Raw genomic sequence first — 13,922 nt, 5'->3', positions numbered from 1 at the left:
AGCTAAGAGCAATGGTAATAGAAGGTTTGAGAGAAAGAGGACAGAATATTTAGACTCTTTTCTGAGCTGACCTGTAATTATGGAACCAGTTGATGACAGTACTGGTCTTGAGGTTGAGCTGGGTGGCCAGCTCTTCAATGGTTTTAGGGGAGGGGTAGGGTTTCTGCTGGTAGGCCTTTTTCAGGGCTTCCTTCTCCTCAGGCCCCAGCACCACCCTGGGCTTCTTCAGTTGCTGTTGTCCTGGGCTCTGGGAACCCTGGATGTAATCTGGCCCCACGAGTGCTCCATCCACAGAATGCCCAGAATGCCCGTCACTTAAGGAACTCAGTCGCCTCTTCATGTAAGCTAAATGACAGCACAAAAAGATTAGAAGAGACTCATGTTAGTCACTAGAAAACTGTCTGTTCAACAACTGGATTACAGTTAAAATATACTAAAAACAAATTTCATATATTAGGATATCTATTGCTTGGGTCAAAATGAGGGATCTTGTGGGACTGCAGAAAAGATTCTGTCATGGACTTTAAGATCCCAGCAGACTCCAAGTAGTGAATCTTTCAAGACTACGTTGTTAAATGATGAGGAAAATGTTCAAAGCCATTGTAATAATGTGCCATCGTCTTTATATTCCACTAGGTGGAGCTATTTTCACAGGAATGCAACAAAAAAAAAATGAAGAGTTGCATCCATTTTATAGCAAAGACGCAGCATCATGTACTTCGGGCACTGGCAGGTGAAAATGAACAGTTCATGGCAGCGTTTCATGATGTTCACTTTCAGAACTGACAGATTTGCAGCGGTGACGCAACATAATCAAGTGTGGAAATAATATTTTGGTTGCTATGAACTGGCTCAGGAGTCTGCATTGAATTAATTATTTGTAATATATTGTAAAACAAGAGACACTAACAATGACCCAGGCCCACCTGGGATTCTACATGGTTAACCAGAAGAGGCTTTATAATCTAATGAGACCAAACTGGAGCTTTTTTGGCAACAAGGCTGGATGCTGTGTTTCAGGGGCACCAAATCTTCCAGGTTACAAACACAAACACATCCTGCTGATTGTGATCCATGCTGGTGCTGGCAACATCACGCTGTGGAGACGCGGGATGGGGGGTTGTTTAAAAATGAACGCAGCATTGAGCTGCAACTTTGGAGATCATTGAGTTAAATAGAATGATCTGAAGCATCCATAGGAAAGACACAAATTCACAGGCAAAAGGGTGAAATGACTCAGATAATTTGTTGGTGGACTCAAAAAAATTGAAGGAGACTGAGTAGTTTTGAAAAGCATGTCGCGAAACTGCAGAAAATAATATGACAGACTAAATTCCTCAAAATGTTAATACAACAATGGCAAAAAAATTAAATAAAATCAAAATGGATTTAAAGGGCCTCAAACATTGACAGCTAATGAAAGATGAATGCTTTTTATAGTCGCTGTGATAGCACCACAATAGAGAAACCCTCAAAGCAAGGTTAGACCACTCAGAAAGTTTGGTGCTGCCTTACAGGCTTGTATCAAAAGGGTGAGAGGTCAAATGCAGTTACATTAGGGTCGGGCCATGTCTTTTCCCCGGGCTGTGCTGACAGGCAGGACGTTCCCCCCAATGCTTTCTGGATGCTCTTTTATTTTGGGGTCAATAACCTCAAACAAAGTGGAATTCATGGTAACCTTACACAGTGCAGCTTCAAACACGCTGGTATAAGGCCTTTATTTTGCAATTGTGTGTAATTTGAAAAGGAGGTTAAAATGATGAATAAATGTTTGCGTTAATAGGTAGCCTGGTGTGTCAGAGGTCGGTGTCAGAGGTCGGTGTGAGGCAGCTAGGAAGATGAAGCTTCTTGGCCCTGATCATTTCTTGAACACATTCTTAACACAAGGGAATTTAAAAAAAAAAAAAAAAAAGATCAACTGACAGAACCGGCTATGGACTATTGAATGATAAAAATATAAGCGTATGGACACTGATGATTTTTATAATGATGACAATGATGAAGAGGAGTGCCGATGACTGTGGGTAAGCAGGCCCCTGGCAGTCCCTTAGCTGTCATATCTAATACAGTATGTGATGTCTGCAGTGCTGATTGGTACTGACATCACACCAAGATGACTATGATCTGCACAACATGCGCTGCTGTCCTGCACAAAAGATATTGTGCAGATGTGCACAAATAATTCAAAGGCTATTACATGTTTCTGGCAAAGTTATTTTAAAAAGGTATGAGTAAGTAAAGCACAGGACAAAAATGCTGTGTATTTTTCAGATGTCATGATGCAGTATAGAGAAAACAGTTGGTTTTTCTTCCATTATCTAAGCCTATTAATACAAACCTTTCTTTTCCAATCGTTTCATGTCCATCAGTTTCTCCACGCTGTGTGGATCCTGGAGCCAGAGCTGCATTCGGACGAAGGGCTCCCTGCCCTTCAGACTGAGCTTGTGCCACGGTTTGGGTCTAGCTAGCAGGTCTGAGACAGAACCCTGAGTCAGACCTAGGATAGTTTCGCCAAACAGACGCTGACCTGGTTAGGCAACAGAGAGCGGAAGCGACATTTCAATGAACCAATTCAAAAGCACGATGATTCATCAACGGAGACGAAAGGGATGAACGGAGCAAAAGGAAAACTGAGCAAACTCTTACCGAGGTTATTGTCAGTGAGCACCTCCTTAACCTTCTTGGTGATGGCGTACGTATCAAGCTCAGGGGACATTGCAACCATTTCCTGGATGCTGAGGCCCGAATGGCCAGGTACGGGCAGAGAAGTGCTTAGCGCAGATTCGGCAGCTGAAGGGTCCTCAGACAAAGGTTTCATACCAGACAACTGCGAGGCCATCGCATCCCCTGCCAGGCCGTTGACGGACTCCTCAGCAGAACTGAGGGGTGACTCTGGAGCGGGGCTGCAGCTGGCAGACGTTTTGGGAGTACCCTCTGCTTGAACAGACCAGACAGGGAGAGAGAGATCACGCGAGTTAGAAGACATGCAACAACATAGGAACAAGACTTTCATCGCCTTCCCCAGCTGGGTCTGGGAGAAACTTCAGTCACACTAGATCAGTTAATTTAATTCCTGTTGAACAAACAGCAAAAGGTGCTTAAGTTTTCAGTTTGAAGCTTTTTGGCTTCCTCATCCTATTCCTTCATCTCCCCGTCTCTGTCTCTGTAGTACTGCTGTGCAGCTCAGCAGGCTGGAAGAGAGCAGTCATGAGGAGCTGTCAGTGTACATTAGCTGCTGTTTACACCCCCAGAGAGAAAGAGACACACACACACACACACACATACAGAGCTGCCATCTGGCGCTGCAACACTAACTTGTCTATGACATGACAAACCAGCAGCTTGCTGGCTGACACTGCCACAGCACTGAAGATGGGGGGATGGTGGGAGGAGGAGAAGGAGGGAGGATGGGGGTGGGGGGTGACTGACAGGCTGACAGCAACAACTAGCCACTAGGTCTAATCAGGCTTTATGAGTAATGTGCTAGCCTAAGGAGCCGGGTTGTGTGAATCCATACACATATGCACTGGTATGTACATGTGACCCGTTTACCTTGGTTTTGAGCTTGCTGGATGTGTGCGTTTTGTCCCTGGTCTCCATTGAGCCACGACTGCATGCGGAGGTATGGGTCTCTGCTCTTCTGGTTCAGCTTGTTCCATGGTTTGAGTCTAGACTGGCCGTCACTCAGTATTCCCTGAAAAATACGATCAGAGGTTGGATTAGACGTGCGTCTAAGACAGACAGACAGACAGACAGACAGACAGACAGACAGACAGACAGACAGACAGACACAAATGCTAATCGCTCCCGTTTTTGCCTCCCTTTACCTCTTTAGAGTCCTCTTGGTGGTGGTTATCCTCTCCAGTCTGTGTGGACAACACCCTGCGATGGTCTGTAGGCATGTTGCTCCACCACTGCTCTCTCCAATAACCCAATCCTCCAGAACTTCCAGAGCGGCCTGATCCTTCTAAGCTCCGACCCAACCTGAGAGCTCCATCGAGTGACAAGTCAATCCCTGTAGAACTCCTGCCCTCCCTCTTCACACTAGAGCTAAAGTCCAGGATGGTTGAGGGTGATGATGGGGATGACAAGAGGGAGATGGGGGTCTTCTTGAGTGACAGTGCCAAAGGGTTGTAAGGAGGTAGGGGGGCAGTAAGTGGGGAGCTCATGAGGTCCCTCTGAGATAGCGATGCTGTAGAGGAGGAACAGGAAGATGAGGCTTTGAGGATGGGCTCCAGTGCAGCCTGCTGGGCCTCCATCTCTCTGCGAGCCTGCTCTAAAATGGAGCGAATAGCCTCATCTGATCCGCTCCCCCCTCCTCCTCCTCCTGTACCACCTCCACCACCTCCTTTCAGTCCTGCATAGGAAGGCTGAGCATGGGACAAGTCTGTTGGGAGAAGACAAAGGGCTTTTACAACTGACACCAACATTCAAAGCCACAATCTGCTATTCTAATGTTTGTATCCTGTGGAGATTTAAGAGAAAAAGAAGATTCTCACCTGCTTTCTGCACCTGCAGCTCTCTTTTGGCCTGCTCCAGAATCGACTTGATGGCCTCATCTGAACCTGCTTCTGGAGTGCGAACACGGGCAGTGATATTACCTAGATGGGGGGAAAAAAAAAGATGAAATGGAAAAAGATTAAGAAAAAAAATCACAGTAAAAAAGCAGAGAAAACCAACAATAGAGCTTATGAGGACACCAAATTTCACCATGGCACAGCACAAAGGACAACATTCCCACCACTGAGCTACAAGGCAACTACACTGGAGGGACTGTCATGATTCTTTAGCCCCTCTGGAAGCACACACATGCACGCGTGCCACTGAGATCATACAATAAATGCTCCCCTCAGAATAACAACAACCGAAAAAATCCCTAAATTCACATACTGGCTTTTCCTTTGACGCAAGTAACTTCAACTGTGTGATTATCTTCGAGACAGAGTATAGAAGTGGGCCTGCCCATAAATTAATAAACAAAATCTCTCACACGCACGCAATAGAAAACGTTCACGCCACCACAAACATGCCACACAGACAGAAACGTGCTACAATCTCTGTGTGTGAAGGGGACAGACCTGTGTGTGAAGCTGTATTGGAGATGGTTCTCCGCTTCGGAACATCCTGAAACACTCGGCTAAGCTGGGGCTGGCCAGAGCCCTCTGTTAAAAACAATATACCACACACTATGTTACAAAACTGTGTGTTTTCCTTCTTTTACTGCTAGACTATATGTGCTCCAAGAGCTGTAGACACCAATCCAATGAACATCATGAATTTCCCTATCTGTGGCCATGGTACATATCCAAGCTTTGTCTATGAAAGAACTACACCTCAAGCTCAAAAGCACATTGAGGATGGATTTGACGTTTGATAGTATGAAACGCGGCATAAAATGAGCCTTGTTTTTGTTCAAAACTACACAATATCTAGAACTAGGAGGCAAGACTTGTTCTGTTTTTTACCACTAAAACCACCATCAATCAGAGATTTCCTGATGCATTAACAAAAGCAAGTCCAAACCAATCGAAACTAGCCGTAGTTTACAGTACCTCTGCTTTCCTCCTAGTTCCTGCCGTTCTATAATATTGATGTGTGAAAGGTTTCCTTATTGACTGCAATAGCGGGAAGAGGCTCTTGGGATCAGTGCGTGACTGGGAACTCATTCAAAACACACAGGTGTGGCACATGACAAGAGTTTGAAAAGCGAGAGAGAGGGGGGGGGGGGGGAGTCCATATCGACAACCTAATCAATACCACTGTGCAGGGCTACACAATATACATACACACATACACACAAGACGCCTAAACACAAAAAAAACACGCAAGTGCTGAAATTCGAAAGACACAAAAACTCACCTCGCTGTCGTCCCTGGATGCTGCGCAGTGCAAGGATGTTTTGCTCATCAGCGAGGAACTGCCTCATCTTATGGAAGGGCTCCTTCCCCCGAATGGTGAGCTTGTTCCACGGCTTTGGTCTGGCCAGGATCTCGCTGACTGAACCTTGGGACAGTCCCAGCACATAGTGGCCAAATACGCGCTGACCGATATTGTGTTTGATCAGCTGCTCTTTAACCTGACGGGCAATCTCTGCCGTGTCCATGTCCTCCCCATCCAAAATACTTCCTGTGGTGGCATCAGAGTGGCTGGGTGACGGGGATGGGGCGCTGCCAGCTGTGCTGCTTCCATTTACAGGAGCCATGTCTGGGCTGGCTGGAGGTGGCTGTGGGCTGCTGGCAGCTAATGGGACTGCAGCAGATCCAGAACCAGGGTTGGAGGTAGGAATGGAGCTGAGGGTCGGGGTGAAGGGAGTGAACAGTAAAGCCCCACTGGGGATTCCAGATGATTCATGCAAAGCTTTGGAGTAGAAGGTCTGGAGGAGCTGTCGTTGAATCAGAGGATTCAAAGCCAGCTTACTGCCCACCAGAGGGAACACAGGGGAGTAGAAGTCCTGTCCAATGCCGGTAGGAGCAAAAGGGTGTGTTTCACTGCTGCTGCTGCTGCTGGTGGCAGTGTTGAGGGTTTCCGTGTGAGTGCGAGAGAGGGAAAGTTGTGAGGACGATGGAAGAGAAGGTGGGGAAGGAGGGGTAGAAGAAGAGGGATCGCTGGGCATGGTCTCCTCCTTCGGTGTGGACTCTTCTGTCCCTTTTCGCCCGGCTGACCCTACAAGAAAGGTCAAACACACCATGCATTATGGGGGAGTCAACAAAAAAGGGGGTCCAAAAAGAGAGAGAAAATTATTAACAAAAAGTGGAGTTATTTCAAGGGGTTTATTTTTGTTCAAATTAGTGAACTTTATTTTCCTTTTTTGCCAAGCCCCCAGACAAAGTGCCCATGCATTTGTGATTTCAACCTTTCTTGTAAGCCACAGCCTGGAAGAAAAAAGGACAAACAAAACAATTTACACTGTGCCACTTAGGCAGATTAGCTTGGCCCGGGCTCAGTCGTGTTCTCCCTGTATCTCTTGCAGGCAAAGTGGAAATAACAGGACAGGGTAAAAAGATGTCCTTAGATAGCCGATACGCCATGCACGTCCTTTTCCAGGCTACATCAATGCAATTTTAAACACTGGTAAAATCCATTCTGTGCAGAGGGAGTGTCAAAGTCTTTTACAGTTCATCCATAAAAATAATGGAGCAAATGAAATCTTTGGAGAAAGTTTTTTTCATGACTGAACAGGAAAGAGATGCGCAAACAACAAAAGCAAGACTGCATAGCTCGGCCGACATATTTACTTTTGCCTTTATAGGTAAGATGATAATTTTTCACAACCTAAACACAGAGCGAAATAAGCAACATTTTCAGACGTGTAACTATAAATCCTTCTTGATTATGAATGCTGGAAGTCACATTATTCTAATGCACAACCATTGAAACTTAACATGATCGAGTAAGACAGTAAGCTCCCCTTACTGCGAATGTTAATCAATTCAAAGCTATTCAACTATTCAAGCCTAAAGCCATGACATTTCAAAACCACAAACACTGTTGTAGAGGGCAAGTCCTGATGTAGGAAGATAGTACGTGTCCTCATTTGTGTGGTGCAAGTTTATTTCTGTTAAATCTGACCTCTTGTCACAATATTTAAAGACACCAGTTGCAGATTTTCTTTATAACAAGAGCAGAAATATTTCTGCATCAAATGTGGAAAAACAGAAATAATTAAGGACTAATAAATAAGTATTCTCAGAGAAAAAGATTGCGTACCTTAAACCGTGCGCTTCTTACTAGCATAATTTATTCTACTTTTAGTTTAAATTAAATAGTTTAATTTAATTTTAAAACTTTAAAATTGGGCCAAACTTACCACTGAGCTCATTGTTAGCGATGCGTAGAGCCGCACTTTCAGACTGAAGACTACGATTTCTCTCCAACAACAGCACCTCCAACGGTTTGGAGGAGTCCTGACCAAGAGAACCAAGTAAAAATAAGACATTTTTAAATAATAAATTATATTAACTGAAATTGTATCCTTACAACTACTGTTATCATAATATTTGGATATGCAAGTGTGATACTATTTTACCTGCACAGAGTCAGATGCTCCAAATTCCATAGATTTGAGTATACTAGAGTAAGAAACACAAGATTAAAACTTCAATACCATGGAAGAACAATCCAGGTCACCGTTTCTTGTCACTAGGACTCACTTTGCATTACTAAGAAAAAAATTGTACCTAAACTTATTTTTTTGGTGAAAAATGAACTCCAATTTCTGGTCTAAAAACTACAAAAAGGACTACCAGGACTATATAAGTGGTATATGTATAATTGGCTAAACATGTTGCATTAAGTACCAGGACTTAATTCTTTATACCACGATGACAATTTATGGAGGTATCACAACAAAACCAAACAAAAATTAACCCCAGTCATGACATTTTTCTACTGGCTGATGTTGCTGTAGGTCACATTTACACAATGTCACTGTCAGCAAGCTCATTGGGAAGGAACTACAAGTATAAAAAGGGAAGGGGGCGGGGGGGGGTTGTTGCCTTGATGGATCATTTCTACGTCTATAGAAGCACATTAACCTACAGGTGAACACACAGCAAATGGGCACTCGACTCAGATAGTCCTCACGTCTTAAACGAGGAAACGGGTATTAAAGAGATCAAATGCAAGGTTCAACACACACATCTAAGACCTTTCGTACCTCAATTCCTTCTTCAACTCCTCATAGTCAGCCTGCTTCTGCAGTTTCTCCTCCAGTTCCTGTGTAGTTGATATAAATAATGACTGTATATCAAGACAAAACCCAAATCTTTGCACATTTATTTTCAGATATTCTTACTCTGTAGGTAACAGGCCACAAAGGTATGTGTATATATTGATATAATAATGGTACCTCTGTGTGTAACACTACCTTGAGAGTGGCTGTTTTGGTGCTGAGCTGCTCCTCTAACTGTGTGATCTGGGAGCTGGTAGTCTCACGGAGTTTGGACAGGCTGGCCTGCAGTCTCTGGACATCCTCCACCAGCTGGGCAGTCTCTCTTTCTTTGGCCCTGAGCTCCGCCTCTAAATTGGACGGAGAAGTCTCCCCTACCAGTTGTTCCTAGAAACCAAAATTAAATTCCAGATGAATCTAAATCTCAACAAAAATGTATACAAGAAAATGCAAGCCTGTCCTGCTTGGAAAATACTGTGACTCGACCCCTGTAAATGATTTTGCAATTATAAAACTAAGGCACGTTGTCTCAGAACCCTTAGGACGAAGAGAAGGTGGTGAGAAATTGATTTTAGAAAATAAAAAATCATCTTCGGGAAAAATATAAATAATTATTCGTGTAAAATCCTTGGCAGGGCTCAGAATCAACCAACCAACCACCTTCAAAGTCCAAAACACTGCATGCTACTTTGTGTAAACACGATATCAAATAAAAAGATTCACTCCAAATTAGGTATTGTTGTTCATAGGGGATTTTTCTAACATCATCTTGATAATATTCAACTTGAATAGCAAATGACTGATCTCAGTGTTGAAACATCAGTCAGGAAAAGGTTACAAAAACAATATAAGGCAGAACTGTGAACACAGAAACAATATAAAACAGGGAAAATACTGTGAAAAGGTACACAGCCTAACTGACGACTGAGATCTGCCTAAACCTGATGGGACGACCAGGAGAAACCTGGTCCAACACGTAGTGAAGAGGTTTGTAACACTAAGAAAATGACTGCTGAAAACAGCACTGTGGCTGATAAAAACAACACATTACCTTCCATTTCCATTATTGATTTCATTTTGGAAAGGTCTAAACTAACCAAAGTTCAGAAAAAGTCATTTCAACAGTCTGTTTAGCAGGCCTTGGTTAATCAATACAGCAGCTGCATATCAATCCATTAAATCCAGTGTCTCACCTTCATAAACTGAAACGTGAATCGCCTGACTGCCTCCAGAATAAGAAGTCAGACAACTATTTAGCCTATCAATACCTCAAGTGAAGTGAATGAGGGAGAAATTTGATACCGTATCAGGGTCAGCCTTGGTTGGGCTGCCGAGTGGCTGCGACTGGTTACTCGAGGACAGCCGCTCTCTCAGTGACTCCGCCTCTCTCTGCGCTGATTCTGCTCTCTGAAAAGAGACAAAATGTTCAAGGTTGTACTGGTTTGGATTTTAAAATTCACACATTGGTCACTTTTCAGTACAGCAATACTTAGAACAGGAAAGCAAAAGTTCTTTCTGTTCGTGAGTTAAGAGTGTCAGCGCTTTTAAAATGTACAAAGACCCATTTACCGTCCTCTTTGACAAGCTAACTGCATGTCAGGAAAGACAGAATGGCCACTTCCTTCCTGCACAATGTATATCCAATATATTAGGGTGGGTGTTAAGGGGGGTATTAAATGATGGCAAGAGCCAGATTTCCCTTAACTGAAAGTCTTGAATGATTCCAGAGAACTACGATTATACTGAGTATAAGATTTATGGATAAGCTGCCATGCTCTGGTTAGGAGCCACATATAACTGGCTCCAAACTTGCATCATTAGAAGTAACAGGGAGCCTGTTCTACACCACCCCTAATTGCAAACATACTGAAGGCTGTTATTGACTGGGTGGGAGTTGAACCGTTAGCTGCAAAAGTAAAATTCTGTTTTCCATTTTCTCCTTATAAATGCGTATTAAAAGTCTGTGACTGAGCTGGAAGCCATGCTGTCATCATCTATAAAGCTCACATCAGAAGTGTGAATAGAGTGCATGCACATGTGTGTTTATTTGTGGCATTATAGTCTAAGTGCTCGGCTTCGGGCTAATATTAACATTACATGCCTATGCTTCCCCTTTAGCCACAGATCATACTCCTGGGCTAGTAATGAAAGTTAACAACAATGACATTAACAGATACCACAGGAATATTTGTATCACAAGGGCAGAGGGGAGGCTGGAGGGCTGATTTCAGCTGGATTTGTAGGTGTATAATTAACATGGAAAACAAACAGCAGCCTCTGCAGCGGCAAGTCAAGGTGCGTTAATGCAACTTTTGGTAGATTCTGCACAGATTTCGGGGGCGATTCTGGAGATGATGTATCCTATTTTTCAACGCTTTCCATTAGGATCACCTAATCCAAGAGTAAACCATAAAATGTCTTTATTAATACAAATACAGTGCAATAACTGCCACATTTTTGATGCATCGGTAGCTATTATCTACCTAGGTCAGTCTGATGGTTAGGGCTGCAACTGATCCAACAAATATGCAACAACTTTTACTTGGCAATAATCTTTTATATTCAGCTTGTGACATTATGTTACTAAGCTTATTTCATTCAAAAATATGCATTTTAATAAATCTCCCGCCCACAACAATACTACTGATACACAAAAGGTGTTGCATCATCCGCCCACTTTAGCACTACATCCAGCATCACCTCTAAAAAAAGATGGTCAACTCAGATCTACGGAATCAAATGTGCTTTTATGACAAATAAATTAATAATTCCTTCAATTTGTGAGTACTTTTTCCAATATTTTTTTTTACCTATTCATTACTATTGTTGCCTACCTACAGCTTACACCCACCAAAGCCATTTCAAATTAAAATAAACAAATAAATAATACATTTTTGTCTCTCTCTGTTGCTGTGACGGCCAATTTCGGATAACTTTGAGTAAGAATGTGCCATCGGATTAAAAGCGCCTTACCTGATTGGCTCTCTCCAGATCCGTCATTACCATCTCAATCTCGTCAGCCCTAAGGAAGATAATAATCATCACCAATGGTCGAAGATAAGAGAAATAAAAGACAAAAATAAATGCTTCATCAACACACGTAAACAGGTGTGATGTACGTGTGTATGCACATACACAACATGACCATTAAGATACTGTCTAAATGTCACCTTAATCCATTGATTGTGAACTCCATAACCCAAACAGCTTGTATGTGTGCGTGCATACATGTATTAAGTGCATGTGTTTGTGTGTGGGCGTGCACATGTAAGCCCCTAAACCCAGGCACACTAAAACAGAGGGATTACATTAATAGAGTTCTAAATCTTAATACAGCAGACTAATCTGCTATGAAGCTGTGTGATTGTGTCTGACTAATGGTCTGGTTAGGACCCATGGATCAGTTCACTCATGCTAGAGGTCAAAAAGCAGGAATACAGTCCCATCATGGAATTGGGAGAAATACTTTAGCAAGTACTCATTAAACTACCAATACGGCTGGAGAGAGGATATTGCTTGATGCGTCTAAATGATGTTTAATCTTTAATTTCTTCAACAGATGGTTTGAAAACACCAGTACCAATCATTAAAGAAGAATTTTATGTCGTGTTGAATTTTGTGTTCTGTTGGGGGGGGGGGGGACGGACCCAGTGCACTCAGTATGAGAATGAGAAGGTGGGTTCTTGCTCTAAGATTCAATCACTTCCATTAAATTGGTTTCTGAATTTCAAAAAATCCTTCTCTCTTATGGTTCCTTGTGTCTCCAAATGTCCATTTCTGAAAGATGGAGACTAGCAGGCACTTAGGCAAAAAGCTACACTTGTCTTCCTCTCAAACACTAAGGACCACCATCCTCTGGTGGCTAAGATGGCAGAACAACAAACTTTGTTCCACGGTATGAATGAATTTGCTCTGCCCTGATGCATGACCTTAAATGACACAGCCATTCACAGGGGGCGATACCCTATACGAGACGGCCATGAAACCTCACACATATTTCAAGATTTTTAAACATGAATTCTGAAAAAAAAGATTGAATAAAATCTTAAGCATGTTTACTGCAGAGAAGTAATAAAGAGATTTCTGCCTGGGTGTTTCCAGACACGACTTGCTGAGATAATACTCGGTCCACGTTCAATGCAATGTGGTTGGAGTGAACGTGAATTGCTGCGTGCATTAAGACCTTGTGATTTCAAAGCAATCTTTTGATAGTGAACCTAACAACCCATGGAGCTTTTGTATTTGTGTGTCACAGTATGAGAAACTGCGTTATGTCCTATAGGCTTGAGTACTACTGATTTGAATGTGTTTAACAAAACAGACACAGTTGATATTAGGTCAACATTGTGCCACAGGCAATGCAGCAAAAAGAATCACATGTGGGTGGGAGAGCTTTTCACTCTCAGCTTTTATTATTTTCCTAACAGTTAAAAGGATCCAGTACGCATTTAAGCAATATAATAGTACACTACCTCACCAGCTTTTATCCAGTCTTAAGCTATAGTGACCAGGACTCATGTGCGAGCTCAATCGCGCCACACACACACACACACACACACACACACACACAAATGTCAGGTCAGAGAGCCAACAAGCCAGAAAAGCTTGTAATGGAGAGCGTTTATGGGTAGTAATGCAACCCAAATACAGCACCATTCCTGCTCCAAATGTGATCGTTTAATCAAAGTACAGATGCACAAAGTCTTCTTAAATAACCTTTGGATTTGGCTGTATTTGGGAATTATAAAGGCAAAGCTAGAGGCTGAGAGCCAAAGCAGATCACAGGGAAGGGATTTTCTGCATATCCTGATACAGTCAGTTGCTGGGCTGGGCAGGGAGCTGTCCATGACCAGTCAATGCACCCAGTGGAATTAATTCATGTAACAGTGAACAAAAAAACTTATCTAAAAGCTCCAAGTAGCAGCCACGGGGGGGAGCTGTAGAGCAGCTGCGCTTTAAAACACGTAGACAGAACACACATAACACACTCTTTTGTAGCATGAAAGCCAATGGGTGCACCCAGTGACATCAGTGAGTACTGCAGGACTTCTGAGACGGGCCTTGAGCCTCTAAGCCTCTACTGTACTTCCTCCATCCCAGACAGGCCTTTTCATCTCTTATCTTTCCTCTCTTGCTCCTCGCTAAACAAGCCCCTTTTCTGCCTCCATCCTTCCCCCTCAACCCTCTTCTCTTCCCCATTGCCCTCCACTCTTTCTCCTTTCATCTTTCACTCCCCTTCCACCTCCTCTCTCAT

General features: G+C 43.1%; 1 protein-coding gene across 4 annotated transcripts in view; it reads right to left on the bottom strand.

Annotated features, from left to right (window-relative positions):
• Positions 1 to 13,922, bottom strand: part of cux1b (cut-like homeobox 1b) — a 52,979-nt gene that overhangs the window by 8,501 nt on the left and 30,556 nt on the right. Inside the window, exons 9-22 of one of the 4 annotated variants that reach the window (XM_029843908.1) lie at positions 11,642 to 11,690; positions 9,971 to 10,075; positions 8,867 to 9,055; positions 8,657 to 8,715; positions 8,027 to 8,069; positions 7,808 to 7,904; positions 5,860 to 6,663; positions 5,079 to 5,162; positions 4,500 to 4,601; positions 3,828 to 4,387; positions 3,553 to 3,694; positions 2,647 to 2,937; positions 2,339 to 2,527; positions 72 to 345 (exon numbers count right to left, since the gene is read on the bottom strand). In XM_029843908.1, the coding sequence (XP_029699768.1) occupies positions 72 to 345; positions 2,339 to 2,527; positions 2,647 to 2,937; positions 3,553 to 3,694; positions 3,828 to 4,387; positions 4,500 to 4,601; positions 5,079 to 5,162; positions 5,860 to 6,663; positions 7,808 to 7,904; positions 8,027 to 8,069; positions 8,657 to 8,715; positions 8,867 to 9,055; positions 9,971 to 10,075; positions 11,642 to 11,690 (2,988 nt within the window). The remainder of the gene's footprint in view (positions 1 to 71; positions 346 to 2,338; positions 2,528 to 2,646; positions 2,938 to 3,552; positions 3,695 to 3,827; positions 4,388 to 4,499; positions 4,602 to 5,078; positions 5,163 to 5,859; positions 6,664 to 7,807; positions 7,905 to 8,026; positions 8,070 to 8,656; positions 8,716 to 8,866; positions 9,056 to 9,970; positions 10,076 to 11,641; positions 11,691 to 13,922) is intronic. The other 3 variants (XM_029843909.1, XM_011608357.2, XM_003968408.3) reach the window with 3 other exon arrangements.

Source organism: Takifugu rubripes, chromosome 11, assembly GCF_901000725.2.
Source record: "Takifugu rubripes chromosome 11, fTakRub1.2, whole genome shotgun sequence".
Classification (NCBI taxonomy): Eukaryota; Metazoa; Chordata; class Actinopteri; order Tetraodontiformes; family Tetraodontidae; genus Takifugu; species Takifugu rubripes.
This window is presented reverse-complemented; position numbering and strand designations above follow the sequence as displayed.